This window comes from Lemur catta, chromosome 8, assembly GCF_020740605.2.
Source record: "Lemur catta isolate mLemCat1 chromosome 8, mLemCat1.pri, whole genome shotgun sequence".
NCBI lineage: Eukaryota > Metazoa > Chordata > Mammalia > Primates > Lemuridae > Lemur > Lemur catta.
The window spans coordinates 56,336,688-56,353,076 of NC_059135.1; the positions used below are offsets into that span (position 1 = coordinate 56,336,688).

Genomic DNA, 16,389 nt, shown 5'->3' on the forward strand with positions numbered 1-16,389 from the left:
AGTTCACCTGGGGTCTGAGTCATCACATCCATGTATTTCACGATGGTCATCCAAGTACAATTTCGTTAACAGTATTTTAAACAGAGAATGTATTAAGTAGTCCAAGCTAACAAAAGTATTTATATATCATCAGCTAATATACAAATCATTAATTGGATGAAAAATATTTCGGGTCACAAAAAAGAATATTCAAGCCATATATAAGCTAGTATAAAGAACTTGGGTTGGGTATTAGAACATGTTGAATTTATGGCATTAAAAATTTTCAGAATGACATGATGGCATACAAAAATTATTAAAAATGTAAAGGTAATATGATCACTCAAATTTTGGTCTTTATGAATCACTGAAAAATTAACTGTTGATGATTATCCATGATGGTTATTGTTGATGGTGTGGTTGCCACGTCTTAAAACCTGGTTTCAAAGAGACTCTATGAATGTGTGTGGGTAAATTCAGTCCTGCCACAGCTGAAGAGTTGCACTTGCTTGCAGAGACAAAGTCCAGTGCTGTCCATGGGATGATTCATGTCATTGAGAAGCTGAGCCTGGACAACTGTTCTTAAGACATAGTCCATCACACCCTCAGAAAGGTTAAGGCCGCAGTACATCCTGATGAATAAGGAAGAGCAGCCTGTAATGGCAGGAGCCAAAGGAGAAATAGCCAGAAAGCTTTCCAACACTAGTCAATTTGCACAATAATTTGAATGTGTCTCTCCCCCCACAACAGCCACTCGCTTTCCCAACGGTGCGTACTGCCAGGCTACTATGTTTCAATGTAAAAACCATGTCTGTGTCCAGCCGTTTTGGAAATGTGATGGCGATGACGACTGTGGCGATGGTTCTGATGAAGAACTTCATCTGTGCTGTAAGAGGAAGAGAAATGGAGTGAATGGGAGCATGTTGTCTGGCATAGTCTCAGTGTTTCTTACATACAGCAAGTAATCCTGGGGGCAGTTGTGTAATTTTTGAATTATTAGCATTGTTGTGGTTTTACTTGGTCTTCCCGCTTCAGTTCTTTCTCTGTAATTTGAGAAGGTTGGGCAAACCGCCATGGTTTTAAATATTTTATAGCCTTAGAAAACAGTTTATTCTAGAGAAATCTTGCTTGGAAACCCGGTGTGCATACATAGGGGCAGGTCTACGGTGGTTGAAGCCCAAGGAGGAGTATGGAGGAGGTTGTACCCGTCCTGCTCCGTCCTACTTTTGGTTTCCCTCGAAGTCTCCTGTCCAAACCCCTAGAGCTTCCTGGAACACTGTCAGAAAATTGTAAGACTGACTTAATCTTTAAAGTCACTTCTCTTTAACATCATAATTTAAGGCCATCTAACTGCCTCTTGTTGAATGATGCATATTTATTTTTTAAGCCAGTGAATCTCAATGTGGGTACACGTCAGAATCAGTGGGGGAGGAGTGTCTCAATCACATGCCCTGGTCTCACCCTATGGTTAGACTTAAAGAAGCAGAGTCTCCAAGGATGGGGCCTGTGCATATGTATTTTTAAAAAACTCCTTAGCTTTTTAGTTTAGTCCCCTGGTCAAGAACTACTGATTTTGACAAAGTGAAAGAAAATAGTTTGTTTCAATCATTTTGCTATATGCTTTGAGTCACTGGAGAAACTCTGGTGCAATATTCTCAGTGGACTAGGAATACTGGTATCCTTTGGGAACATGTTGGAAATGCAAATTCATGGGCCGCACCCTAGATCTACCCAGTCTGAATTTCTGGCAGTGGGCCCAGCAATCTATGCATTAGTGAGCCCTTCAGGTGATTCTGATACAAACTAAGGCTTAAAGATTTTATATAAGTACAAGCCTTCAACACAGGAGAAGGGGCCTCTAGAAACAATGCTGCTGAAACTCTTAGCTCCCAGTCTGACTTGCTTCCGAAGTTCACATTGCCTTTTGCATTCCCTTTCCGAGATTCATCACTACTCATTTTTAGCCCAGAGACTTGACTCATGAAAATGATAGGTCAGAGTATTCCCCTTCCTTCCCAGAGAACTTGAATTAGTGCACAGTATATATTCACTGTGGCATCCCAACATTTTTCTTGCCACCTCTTTACTTGTTAGGAACTAGTCTTGTTGTTTTGTTTTTAACTTAATGAATCTTGAAAAATATCTTAGGCATATTTAAGTTTCGAAGAAATACTTAGGAAGTTGCTTCTGTCCATAAGATAAAATGCCCATAGCTAGTAAAAATAAACTTTGGAGAGTCAGGGACACAGCCATGTTAAGAAATGACCAACACTGTTTTATAACGTTGTGCTGGGCTTTCATGGCAAATAATTCTTACAGTAGTAGTTCTATTAACAATATTTCCAAGAGCCAGCCCTGGGATCTGATGTTTCACACTAATCAACCCCAAAGGCCATGTATAGTCCTGCCAGCCTCTCTAGCCTCATGGCGCCCATTGTCCTCCTCACTGCAGCCGCAGTGAGGTCCAGAAACCTGCCTTTCTAACTCAGAATCCATAGGAAGCCTCTTCCAACCCTTCCTCCCCTGATGTATATCAGATCCCCCCAGTAGGTGCTTCACAGCTATAAATGGTTAATTTGTAAAGTCTGTTTCTCTGCTACAATGAAAGTTCCACGAGGATAAGGAACTTTGTTTCCCATCATATCTAGTACCTACCACAGTGCAGTGGTGTATATGAGATATTCAAGATGTATCTGTTGATTGATCAATCAAATGAGTGAACGAATGAATGAATGAAGCAAGCCTAGGAGTATTTCAGATATTGACACTTACATTCTACTCTTAATTTCTAATTTCATTTTCCTGTCTTTCCTTTCAGCAAGTGTTCCCTGTGAATCACCAGGCCGTTTCCGGTGTGACAACAATCGCTGTATTTACAGCCATGAGGTGTGCAACGGTTTGGATGACTGTGGAGATGGAACCGATGAGAAAGAAGAGCACTGTAAGTAAAAGTCAAAAGGGAGACGGAAAAATGAAGGCCCCCAATTGTCTGCAGTTTGCAGAATGTACTGCTGGGATTTCAGTTTGTTCTACAGAGGCTTGCGTTGGACCCATGACTGCAGATGTCTGTTGACATAACTGTTTACAAGACCATAAAAACACATGCTCTACTCAGATACAACCCCATCCACTTCTTCCTATCTCATTTGGGTGGAAATGTTGTCGCATCCCTTACTTTTTCAGTCTTTGTATAAACATTTACTATGCTTTTTCCCCTTCCTTTTTTATAAGACAGTGAGAACAAACACTTAATACTGGTTGAGTCACACTTGACAAATGAATGGTTTGTTCTCCAAGATGAGGTTTGGTCATTATTCAGACTAGACTTGCTAATTGCTTATCTAGGCATGTGAATAGATATTCCTGCTTGATGCCCAATTGCAAAAATCATGTTGAGTAAGACAGCAATGGTGTTAACAGAGCTTATCGAATATCCTTCTTGAAAATGAAAGTTTATTTCCCAGAAGAGAAAAATGATAAATTAGTTTAAGATAGAAATTTCAAACTGGCTGCATTTAATATTTTAGGTATTAAGCTATCTGTGCTTTTCCTGTATGTTGAGAATATTTTAAAGTCTATCCATTGAAGAGGAGAGTTGATCAATATTCTGGGCAATTTAATTTGCCTAGAAAAATGTCAGTGAGGAAATTTATTTCCCTTCCCTCCAATTACTTTCCCCCCCAAAAAGATATTACTGTGTTAGGAAGTACATTGACACTACTGCAGCATTCAAGTTTGTACCCAATTATTATTAATTATTATTGATAGAGATGAATCTGTGGCCATAGCATTGTTAATATGCTTATTTGAGGTATAGCACAAAAGGATGAAAACCCAGAAATAAAACATTTTTTAAAAATTTGAGCAGGTTTTCCCCTTACCAGTTCTCTTTCCTTTTCCCCTACTAATAATGCCTTTTTTTTTTTTTTATGGAGCAAGGCATTTATAGCACATACTCAAATCTCAGAGTGGAAAAAAGGAGCAGTAAATTTTTATTCTTTCAGGAAACAGGGTTTTAGTTAGAGGACCCGCTGCCAGCCATCACAGTAAGCAAACTGCAACATTTCAATGGCTTAACAGCAAAGGTTTCTTCCTCACCATGTGAAATATGATGCAGGTCAAGCAGCCATCCTCCATCCTAAGCTTATGCCATCAGAGACACATAGTCTTCAAGACAGGAGGAGAGAGAAGTGGTGGAGGCACCGAAGTTCTAACTTCCTGGGCTGGGAATTGACAGATATGGCTTCTGCTCACAGTCCATTGGTTGGAACTAGTCACATGGCCCCAATCTAACTGCAAGGGAGACTGGGAAGTACAGGGAAGTGCCTGGATATTTAGTGAGCACCAATTCTTTCTTCCACACTATACCCTTGTGTCATTAAATATCCCTTTATGCTTTTCTTCTCTCACACAGAACACCCTCAGCCCCTCCCTGAGGGATATAGCTCGAAGTCCCATTCAGTAACTGAAATCTAGGATGTCCGGGTGATGGGCGGTATTCACTCCATCAATTCCAGATATGGTTCCTCTTGGTTTGGATATCTGTAAACTAATAGACTAGTTTTATCTGTGCCACCTGCCCCCAGTACACAGTGGTAGAACTTGGGCAACACAATAGAAATAAACACTCCCAATGGAAAGAAAGAATTAGAGACACATCGCAGTCACCAGTCTGTAACAATTTTGAAGTGCCACTGGGCTAGGATGACACATGTTGGCGTAGGACAGTCCTGGTTTATGTTTGTTGTCCTGGTGGAATAATTAATAGCACTGCCTTCACTTTCAAAAGCATACTGGATTGGAGATAAATTATATGGCCACCCTGTGCAGCCATTGTGAAGGCCCCTACTATGGGGAGTGGAGGAAATTTATTGATTAGGTCATCATTCTTCTCTGGAGAAGAACCCGTGTCCAATTGTCCCTCATTGTCTCTTACTCTACCCTTTGAAAAGTTTTTCCTTGTTTATCATTCAGAGTAATTAATACTAGCTCCTGCAACCAATAAATCCCAAAGTGTCAGTGGTGTAACATAACAAAGACTTATTTCTCACTCATATAAAGGCCACATAGGTTGCACAACCCTCCTCCATCTTGTAACTATGCCACCTGGAGCACATGGCTTCCAAGCTTCCAAGGTTGCTGTGGCAGTGTCAGAGACATGGACGAGGCATGTGGGCATTCAATGTTTCAGCCCAGTAGTGTCACATGACACTTCCAACTCAACAGCCCATTGGCTAGAACCAATCACATGGTCCTAACCCAGCTGCAAGGGAGACTGGGAAATGTTGGGAAGCACTTGTTTATTTGGTAAGCAATAACTATCTTTGTCACAGAAGAAAGCACTTTGTTTCACAGAAGAAAAAGTTTTGACATTAACTTGTTCTTACGTTACAGGTAGAAAACCAACCCCTAAACCTTGTATAGAAGATGAATTTAAGTGTGAAAATGGGCGTTGCATTCCAAAGGACAGTGTATGTGATGATATCAATGACTGTGGTGACTTTTCTGATGAAATGGGTTGCAGTAAGTAAACACTTATTTTTATACTTCATGGTAGGAACTCAGGTTTACCTAATTAAAGTATTCAGTAATATAGAGTAGATAATGAACCCATATTTCTTTTTAATTTGCTTTGTGCTCTGAATTTCAGTCAAGCCCATAACTATCTGTGATTGAGCACTTATTCTCTACCAGACATTGTGCCAGATGTTCTATGTGGGTTATTGCACTTCATCCTTGTGACGATCATATGAGTTAGGTGTGTTATTATCTTTTTTTAGTATATAAATGAGGAAACTGACTTAAAGGTTAAATAAATTGACCAAGTCTTACTGTCATTAAGAGGTAGAGTTAGAATTTGAACTCTGGTCTGCCTAACTGCAGAGCATACCCTCTTCCCAGTTCACCAGGTGTCTCATAGCACCTTAAAGCTACGTATTTTACTAGTCTGTACATTTTTTAAATCTTAAGCCAAATGCAGTATCCTTGGCACTTGGAAAATCTTCTGAGTTGATCAAAATGGGAATGCCACAGGGGACCTTAGTAGGAACATTTATTTTTATTTTTAAAGTAGAAGGAGAACGTTGTGTAGGAAAAGGATGATGAACATGACCGAGGAATAGTTTCTGCTCAATATTTTGATGGAAATGTTGGAATGACATGTTAATAACTCAGGCCTTTGTAGTTTATTTATGGCTCATGAAGTGCTTTCAAATACATTATCTAAGACGTTATCCAAGCTAGCCACACTGGGTTGCTGATTTTGCCTATCTATATAATAAAGCTCAGGGATCTTAAGTGACTTGCTTGAGGTCACCCAGAATGGCAGAGGTAGAACTTGAACAGTCATGTGAGTCCAGGCCAGGAGAGCTGGTCTCTAGTCCCTCTGCCACAAGCTGTGCCACTGGTGACCTCTCCAGGCCTTGGTTTCTTCACAGGAAAAAGGAGAGAGTTCTTCAAACTCTAGAAGCCTTTGACTTAGTCATCTTAATTGGCTCCATGTGCTTTCAACTTCTCGGGCTTTAATCAATTTTTTCTAAGGCAGCTAAAGGATTTTCTGTCAACTTTTTTCCTTCGTGAGTTACAAAGGGGTGTGAATAACCAGCCATGCTGAGTTGGTTTGCCATTTATTATATATACCTTCTCAGTGGGCCTTGGAGTTATTGACAGAATGAAGTGACTTAATTAAATACTTTTAAAGCATGAACATGATAGCATTTGCAAAGCTGGATGGCAGATTTGGGTTCTGACACCCAGAGACTGATATGTGAAAGATCCCAGGAGTTTGGAGTATTTCCAGGTTGGACTTGGGTCAAACACTGGTTTCTCTTTTAGTTGCCTGTGGCAGTTAAAAGGTTTAAAATCAACTACAATACTCTTATTCAAATGGCATTTAATTAAAACCAAGGTTTACTTAAAGGAAATAAGCACAGATATTAGTTCGGGTATGGAAGTAGCTTATCTTTTCATGTATTTAGTGGATATGTGATATGGAATTCAGTCTTTTGTGGGCTAACAATTTTTTTCTTTTTTTTCTTTTTAAACCCAGTTTTAGCAAAGAATGTGGGCTAATAATTTGAGGCATAAGATTCTTATTTAAAATATCAGTTCTTGGGTGCTGCTAATCTATTTGCCCTTCTTTTTTTTTCCTCCTTCCTCCTCTTCCTTCCTCTTCTTCTTCTTCTCCAAAAGGATCCCTGTGGTGTTTGGGATACATGTTTGATTTTTTTTTAAATTTAAGGTGTACAGCATGATGTTTTGATATACATAGTGAAGTATTACTATAGTCAAGCAAATTAACATATCCTTAATCTCACGTAGTTACTGTTTTATTTTTATTTTATTTGTGGTAAGAGCACCTAAAATCTATTCTTTTAGCAAATTTCCAGGAAGAGAAAGACATTAACATTTTTCTAGCACCAGTCAGATATAAAGAAAAGCAAATCTCAGGTTGCAAATATTATTTATGTGACTATAAAGATATATCGACTTGCTGTTTCTCTGTCTAGTAGTTCTTATTCCTTCTTCATAAAATGAAAAATAGAGAATTTCTTTTATAAACAGTGTCTGATATCTGGGCTTGGGGAAATCAGTTGTTATGTGGATTAAAATGGTGATTGTTTTCAAATGAAAATGTTACAAGAAATTCCTCAAATTTGAGGAAGAATCCCACAATGTTATGTGGTTTCTATTCTTGTTAAGGATTTTTGCTTCACAAGATTATAACTCACTCAAGGGAGCACTTGGTCCAGACGTTTTTGGTTCCTGGGACCCTTAATCATATTGTAGATTTTAGAGCCGGGAGGAGATTACCAAGTCTAATTGTGCACACGAAAGCTAGAGAGGTTATGTGGCTGGCTCAAGGATGTCCAGGTTAATAAAAATAGGTCACATTTATTTAGCAAAGTAGAGATGACGTCACTACCAACCTTATAGAAATGTAAAAGATAATAGGGAATACTATGAAAAACTTTATGGCAATAAATTAGACAACTTATGTTAAGTGGGCAAATTCTTAGAAAGGCACAAAACACTGAAACCGGCTCAAGAACAAATAGAAAATCTGAGTAGACTTATTTAGCAATGTGTAGTTGTTAAGAACTCGGACTAGATCTTTATAAAGCTTTCACATGTACAGTTTTGAAGTCTACTCCCAGGGCATTATTCCATTGAATGTCTTTGTGTTTATTTTGTGGTTATTTTTCCTTTTTAAACTCAATGTTTTTAGTCTATTTAAACCACATTGCTGATACAGTCATGGTGCCCTAAGAGACTCTGAGAGGTGATTAAGTTCACCTTGTTGCATAGTATAGAATTGTGGTCTCTGACCCCCACGCTGGGCTGCAGCCCAGAACTGGTATGTGGCCTGCTAGGAACCTGGCCACATATCACTGCCTGAGCTCCAGCCCCCATACCCAATCCCACCCCGATCCATGGGAAAACTGTTTTTCATGACACCAATCCGTAGTGCCGAAAAGGTTATGGACCACTGGTATAGAAGACAGGTAGATATAAATCTATTTTGATTTGAAAGAATTGAACTGGGAAATACCACCGTCTCTTTGGCTAAAATATTCAGAAGCCTGTGACTAGGAGACATTTCATTTGAGAGGTAGATGAAACTTTAGTCCTTGATGGAGATAACCACTTCCCATCCCTCTCCCCTTGATCACTCACTGTCTATTACTATGTTCATCTTCGTCAGCTTCTCTGTAAGACCTAGGTTTGGGGCTAGATGGAGAGTGAGGATAAAAGAAGCAAACTGATAAGAATGAGAAGAATGAAAGCCAGGTGGCTTGTATAGATATTGGTAGGGACAAGAGCTTAGGGCAATGATGAGCAATGAAGTGTTAGGGTAGGCTCTGAGCTGTTAAAAGTCTACCCTGGAACATCTGGACCCAAAGAATAGCAGGGATAACAAGGACCATTCATATGGGCCCTACAAAAATAAACTATTGATTGATTTTTTTTTAACTATGAAAGTTACAAAATCTAGAAAACACATGAACACTTGAAAGTAAAGATCATTTGAATTCCATCACTGAGAGAAAACTAATCTTTAAAGTGTGGGGTATTTTTGCTGTCTTTTTTTTTGCGTATGGATATACAAAAAATGTTTCTTAGTATTTAAAAAAAATTTAAGAAATTTTTCATACTAAATGGAAAAATTTTCAATCTTTTTCTTCCTTTTATTATAGATATTTCCCATGTCAAAGTATCATTTGAAATCATGAATTTTAATGATTGCATAGCAATCCATCATATAGATAATCATACCTCATTGCTTCTAAGATACATATTTTCACATTTTAACATCTCTGAAATGAAGGTGCATCTTATAATTGATAATATGTCATAATGTGAGTTCTGAACATTTCTATTTTAGTGTTACATAAAATAATGGTACATCTGTGGCATCTTAGATTTGATAAAATATACTATAATATAATTGATTCCCCATTATTAAATGTACATTCAAGTTGTTTTCAAAATTTTCTTATTCTAAATAATGTTATAATCCTTAAACATAAATCATAGTGCATATTTTTATTCCTTCCTGAGGGAAAATTCATTACCACGGAATAATTGGGTAAAAGAATATGAATATTTTTAAAGCCCTTGATACACACATTCATATTATAAAATTCTTTTCCATGTATACCAACTTATGGCTGTAAAAGCAGTTGTATGACTTAGGACTCTGCACCATGCCCAGCGCTTGACTTACATATATATAATCAATTGGTGAATGTTAGACAAATTATAGTCTTCTTATAACCTTATAATTCCCTCCTATTTATAACTTTGTTGTAACCTGTGTCGGTGTCTTTTATTTATACTTGTGTCTGTTTGTCTATCTACCTATGTATAATAAGATTAAGATAGTAGAGCAGGTGGTAACAGTTGTAGAGGGTCTGGCTTCCTAGTTCTAGAGTCCATAGGATGCTCTGAAGGTGAGCCTGTCAGTGCTGTATATAATGGGAAAATTGCCTCAAGGGCTTAACATTACATACATTTGTGCCATTAGCAGAAATCAGAATCCAGGTGCACTCTAACCTCTCAAAGGTTTATGAAGAGAGGTCATCTCAAGATGTCCTATGGTTGGTCATGGCTAGGTGTTCCTGTTGATGTACCACTTGACTGTTCATTTGTGGCTGATCTGGTTTGTAATGCTGATAATTGTGTTTTTCAGATCTAGGAAAAGAGAGAACATGTGCTGAAAATATATGTGAACAAAATTGTACCCAATTAAATGAAGGAGGATTTATCTGCTCCTGTAGAGCTGGGTTCAAAACTGATCTATCTGACACAAACTCCTGTCTTGGTAGAGTATATTTCCTTCGATTCCTATTAGGAGAATCTGATACTATTTAGGTTCTTAACCTATTCCCTTTTATTAAATAAATCACTATTTAATTCCCTTAATGGGGCTACAATCAGGGTTCTAGGTCATTAAAATACTCAAGAATGCCAATTGCTTTTGTTTTTCTCTGCATATGTGCTGTCTTACCAGTGCCTGGCAAAGTGCTTGGCAGATAGTGTGTGTTCAGTAATGTCTGTGGAATTGACATGAATGATGAAGGTTGCTTATTGTACCACTGTGTGAGATGAAAGTTTTTAACAAAACAAATACAAGATTTATTTTCCTCATTTTAAGCCAAACAACACATATTTATTATACATCAACTGATGCCAGACATAAATGAGTTCTAAAGTATGAAGTTGGAGACTAGCTTATCAAGATGGTAAGGGATGAGTATAATTTTAATTATGTTTTATTATTTGAATTTACTGTTTCTAACTCATGATGTGTTTGTACCCGCATGATTATAAGAGTTCATTTGGGAGTGGAAGCTTAAGAACCCCACTGAAAAACCAAATTGATGAGTCTTCTTCCTGAGACTAGCTAGCAGAAGGGAAGTGGTACCAAACACCACCACAGCAGATGTGTTCTGAAAGGGCGAGTTTGCCCTGCTGTTACACAGAGCAATGATGCTTCAGTTTAAATCCTGTCTCCATTGCTTACCAGCTTTGAGACATTGGGTTTAATAATAATAATCCATGCCTCTTACGAGTTTTTTGGGAAGATTAAATGAGGAAAAAACATGAAAAGCATGTGAAAAAATATCCAAAACTTAGTAAGTGTTCCACACATGTTGATATCGTTGCTTATTTTCATCTGCGCTCTTCTCAGTCCTCATTGCTTGTGAATATGGGTTATAACAGAAGCAGGGTCTCTAAGGTATGGATGGGACCAGATGTTGCATATTTGGTTTTATTTTGCCTACAGACATCAATGAATGTGAGCAATTTGGGATTTGTTCCCAGACCTGCAAAAATACCAAAGGAAGTTATGAGTGTGTCTGTGCTGATGGCTTCCGGTCTGTGGGGGACAAATATGGAAAACGATGTGCAGCTGAAGGTATGATGGGTTCATGTCGGGATTAATCGACTTTTGGGGATATATCAGGAAATAAACTTTAGACTCTCAGAGTCTTATTTTTAACCCACTGGCTACTTCTCTTCCAACACCTATTCAGTCTCTCCTCTCTCCTCCCCTGCCAGCTTAAAACAATGGCTATGTCCTCCAACAAATATGTCAGAATTAAAACAAGAGTCAGATGTTACTTTTCTGGATTTAGCCTCTTGTCCACCTTGATGAAAACTTCAAAAACTGGACAAGATATCACCCTCCAGAAGGTTCAAACAACAAAAGGTTTCCTGTGGGATAGTCATCAGCAGAGGAAATTTACGAGGCCCTCTAGCTCCTACTCCCCTGAGATCAAGGTTTGAGGCCTGTAGTTCACGATGGCTCACAAAAACCAGTCATTTTGAATCGGGTCAAATCAAGGACATTCTGCTGACATACCCCTTTTTAGTTTTCATGGGCTACTGATCACAGACAGAAAGAAGTCTGGTGCATTTATGACTTCAATCATTAGTTTTACATTTTAGGTTAATGCCAGTATCTGATAATCAGGCCTGATAAAAAGCAGTAATAAAGACTAAATAGAAATGACAAAAGAGAAAGAATGTAAGTCATAAATATTATACTCCAAATTTCAGAGGTCTATTCTAAATCATCATATCCTAGTTAAGAGGTATAGGTCTTTATTTTGAATTTGAAGTTTGTACTAGAATTTAAGGAACTTGATAAGGAAATAGCATCTTATTTTGTAAATTACAGGTAAATGGACAAAATAGCTGTTCAATTTCTTCATAAAAATTGGGCTTTTAAAGCATATGTTTGACTGGCATACTTAAATATTTTACCCTCCAAACATTGTTGACAGTGAGTGAAAACTAGGGTGAAGGAAGTTGAACAGTTGGTGTGGTAATTAAGCAGCTAACTTAAAAATGTTTAAATCTTTTAACTCTAAGGAGTTGACTGAAATAAATTAGAATATTCATATAAAACATAATGTCAGGATAGAGGAAATATGTAAAATGAACTTTTAAAAGTTACTCAAATTGGATTTGATTGACATTATGCAAGTAAATTCAGAAAATTCTAGATAATACATCTTGGGATGAGTCAACACTTGGAATAGCTGCTTTAGGTTAAAAAAAAATTTTTTTTTTAAATCAAGAACAAACTGGGTTTCTTTGTCACTAACTAGAAGATAAATTGGGTCTTGGAGCTGATTACCTGCTAAAAGAATCATAAAATCTGCCAGTAAAGAGTGAGGACTGAGACGTTCCTGGTAAACTGTTAGTAAGGCTATAAATGTTGTATTTCTTGTGTACGACTGAATGTCTACGTTCTTGTCTGTTTTAATGTCAGTGATTAAAGAAAGAAAAATTGAGTAAAAATGAGGACTCTATGTAGGCGTCTCAGTCTTGCTTTGCTCTAAACCACCATTGAGGACAAAGAATAAAGAACTGACAATATCCCTAAGAGAAATATTAGTTTTCCACTTGAAATGGAGACAAGAATGTTAAGTCATGGACTTTGCAACTCAGTGGGAAAGTCAGCTTTATTGATTGACAGAGTCAGATTCCTGTAAAAACTTATGTTTTTTGAAAAGGGGGTGGGTATTTGCTGTGAATTTTATATCCTACTGTATACACAAAAAGTTCAGGTAGAATTCAAACAGGTAAAGTAGCCCCTCTTTTGTTTACAGGTAACCCTCCTTTGTTGCTCCTGCCTGACAATGTTCGAATTCGGAAATACAATCTCTCCTCTGAGAGGTTCTCAGAGTATCTTCAAGATGAGGACTCTATCCAGGCTGTTGATTATGATTGGGATCCTGAGGGCATAGGCCTCAGTGAGTATACACTTTGGCATCTTTCATTGACATGAAGTGACTTTCTGGAATTTTAAGATGTTGAATTTTGAAGAATTCAATTTTTAATGCATGAATTTTGTTGCAAGAGTGGAAGAGGAAGTTCCTTCTCTCCAGAATGCTCCTGACACATTAGCATGCCCTTGGGTCCCAGCCAATCTTTCCTGACTTCTCTCCAAACCTCCTCCCATCTCCAGGGATTATCCTTTCTGGATCACCTCACATGTCCTTGTCTTTGCTCATGTAGATCCTGTTCTTACCTCCCATTGTACACTTGGAAAATTTCTGCTTAGACTTCAAAGACCCAGTTCAAATGTCACCTCCTCTGAAACATCTATAATTCCTCCTGGCAGAGTTCCATGATCGCTCACCCCTGACCCTGTAGCATTTTATACATGCTTTTAGTAAAGAACACGTGACATTGACCACATTTTTTTCTCCCTACCTGCTAACCTTGTGCTTTTGGGAAACAGGGACTGAATCCGAACACCTCTATGTGTCTAGCACCTGACCCAACATCTAGTACAGTATACGTGGTAGGTGATCAAAAAATTTAGTTGAATGAAGGAAAAAATGAATAATACTTATTGTTGAATCTCTCATGGCTCTATGTGGTGTGCTAGGAGTCAAAAAACTTGTCTTCTCCAACTATAAACTTATCTTCTATGCCTGTCTTCCTCATTGACTAGCTTTATAAGCTTAAATTTTTGCAACAATTCTCTGATTCTCAATTTTTCATCTGTAAAGTAAGAGTAGTAATCTTGTTCTATCTGCCTACGTCTGAAAGTTGTTTTCAAGATTGAATGAAATAATAGATGTGCGAGGCTTTGCAAACTATCAATAACTATGCCCATGTAGGATTTATTATTGTATTTTCATACTTAATCATGCAATACAATCATGTGCTTACCTAAGAAAGCAGCAAATTCCCAATATATGTCTTCAAAGTCACAGTCTTCCTGTGCTTTTAAAATGCCTGAGGTCTACACTCCTTCAGTCTGTACATAAAATAGGCTTCTCATCGACACGGCTGCTTTATTGCCATTGATCTTGAGTGTGATTTTAAATTCTTAACAGCCCTGCCCTCTCCTCATTTATCTATATGTTCTGTTTCAGAAACTAAACTTGATTTTAATAAGAGTAAATAAGCTCTTGGCTGAAATATATTTAAATGAATTACTTTTAAATAGAGATGACTAAGTAAATCTCACTATCAGTTGAAGCATTTGTAGCTAATAGCTCAAGTATGATAGGTTTTAAGGCTTGATCATATTGATATAATTGAATAATTCATATTATAAGAACAATGAGGAGAGAGAGATGTTAATAAATGAACAGTACTTCCCCCGATTAGACCCCAGTTCCCTCATTACCTGATGCTCTTAGCATGCAACTGACCTGAATGTCTTCCCTCGTAGGTGTTGTGTACTACACTGTGCGAGGGCAGGGCTCCAAATTTGGTGCTATCAAGCGTGCCTACATTCCCAACTTCGAATCCGGCAGCAATAATCTTGTGCAGAAAGTGGACCTGAAACTGAAATATATAATGCAGCCAGATGGATTAGCTGTGGACTGGGTTGGAAGGTAAATTTGCTGCACATTCCCCTCTTGCCTATTCCATTTTCCTGGCTAGAGTTCTCAAACTGCTGGGTATGGCACATGAGTTAAGCTGGGCCCAGATGTGGATAACTCAGCCGCTGGTGCCTCTGGGCAATGCCTACGCTGGCTCTAGCTCCAGCAGCTATCTCCACTTACCCCAGTGTGTCAAGGAGACACTATCACTTCCTGTATTCTATGCATGTCAAGGAAAAGTTTAGGAAAGCACCCAGGTCAAGTTTCCCTATTATATCTAGGAGAGCATTCTTGCCAATAGGGTTCTGGATTCCAAAATTAACTTTCAATGTGCCAGCACTGTTCATTTTGTGAATAAATGAGATGGCCTCACAATTCTCCCAGCAAAGCAGTCGAGATGAAACATTTTTCTCTATGGTAATGATTTTGGGAAGAATAATCCACATCTTGTGTTTTTAGCAGGCTATATAGTTGGAATAAGTTTCCTGCTTAGTCTTTGGGGTTGAGTTAATAGAGTTGTCAGCTCTGTTCTGTTCTTCCAGACCTTCTAGGACCCACACATTTTGGATGATCCCTAAGTAAGAACCTTACATAGGGTCATCATCAGGTAGGTGCATGAGAGGCAGACTAATGAGGAAAAGTTATTAAGCTCCGCCTTCAAGGAAGAGCTTTGCACTGCAGTGACATTGGCGGGAAAGTGATTCCTTGCAAATGAATTAATAATGGAAAAACTATTTGAGAGGGAAGGGACAGGGACTCTCCTGGGGAATAGAGATTTATTTGCAGTGTAAATTCATTTTCACCTTTTAACCAACTTGTCTGGTGTTCCTGGAAGACGTGAGTGTCTCTGAAGAGGTTAACCGGGTCCCACTGCACCTGCAGGCTAACAGGAGACTCCTTTCAGCATTTTCTGGAAACAGGGCCTCAGACAACTGTTAGTGGAGTCAGGAACTTGAAACGCCAGACATTAACACTTCCTTCTGAAAGCCAACCAACTCAATGGCAGATCTGTCTTCTTGTTTGAAGTTTTACCTCTTTCTTAGCCTTTTTGAAGGAGAAAATTAAGAAACTGATGGAACTTTTTCTGCTTGAAAGAGACGGAGACCTGCAGCCTTAGATGTGGAAGTAAGGGCAGGATGGCCTTGCCGAGTTCATTTTGAAAAGCTGTTCCCACTCATCTTTGGAGCTGATGCCAGATTCCTATTGATTCCAATGGGGCTGTTTGCTGAGGAGCAAATAGACTCTTGGGCAGTCAGATTTAAAGGACTAGCCCATAGTGCAGAAGCACATCTCATAATCGTGCCAGATGTGAGCCAGTCTCACTGCTCTGTCTGCCACCTTCACTGGTTCTGGCCGACTCAGCTGCTTTGGCTGACTGGGCAGGAGTCCCCTCCATCCTTGACTCTTCCAAGTGTAACCTGCCAAAGATGTCCCTTTGGCCGTAGAGATTGGGCCAAAGGAGAGAGGGGCCCATGCTCCAAAGACAGGTATCTGAGTAGCTGTCCCACCGGCCAGAACTTTCAAACAAAATGCTCTCCTCCTCAGACCTCTT

At 38.6% G+C, this 16,389-nt stretch overlaps 1 protein-coding gene across 1 annotated transcript in view; it reads left to right on the forward strand.

Moving 5' to 3' along the window:
* Positions 1 to 16,389, forward strand: part of LRP2 (LDL receptor related protein 2) — a 195,954-nt gene that overhangs the window by 159,547 nt on the left and 20,018 nt on the right. The window contains exons 61-67 of the mRNA XM_045558741.1: positions 730 to 867; positions 2,798 to 2,920; positions 5,374 to 5,502; positions 10,172 to 10,303; positions 11,270 to 11,401; positions 13,104 to 13,247; positions 14,684 to 14,849. Coding sequence (XP_045414697.1) covers positions 730 to 867; positions 2,798 to 2,920; positions 5,374 to 5,502; positions 10,172 to 10,303; positions 11,270 to 11,401; positions 13,104 to 13,247; positions 14,684 to 14,849 — 964 coding nt within the window. The remainder of the gene's footprint in view (positions 1 to 729; positions 868 to 2,797; positions 2,921 to 5,373; positions 5,503 to 10,171; positions 10,304 to 11,269; positions 11,402 to 13,103; positions 13,248 to 14,683; positions 14,850 to 16,389) is intronic.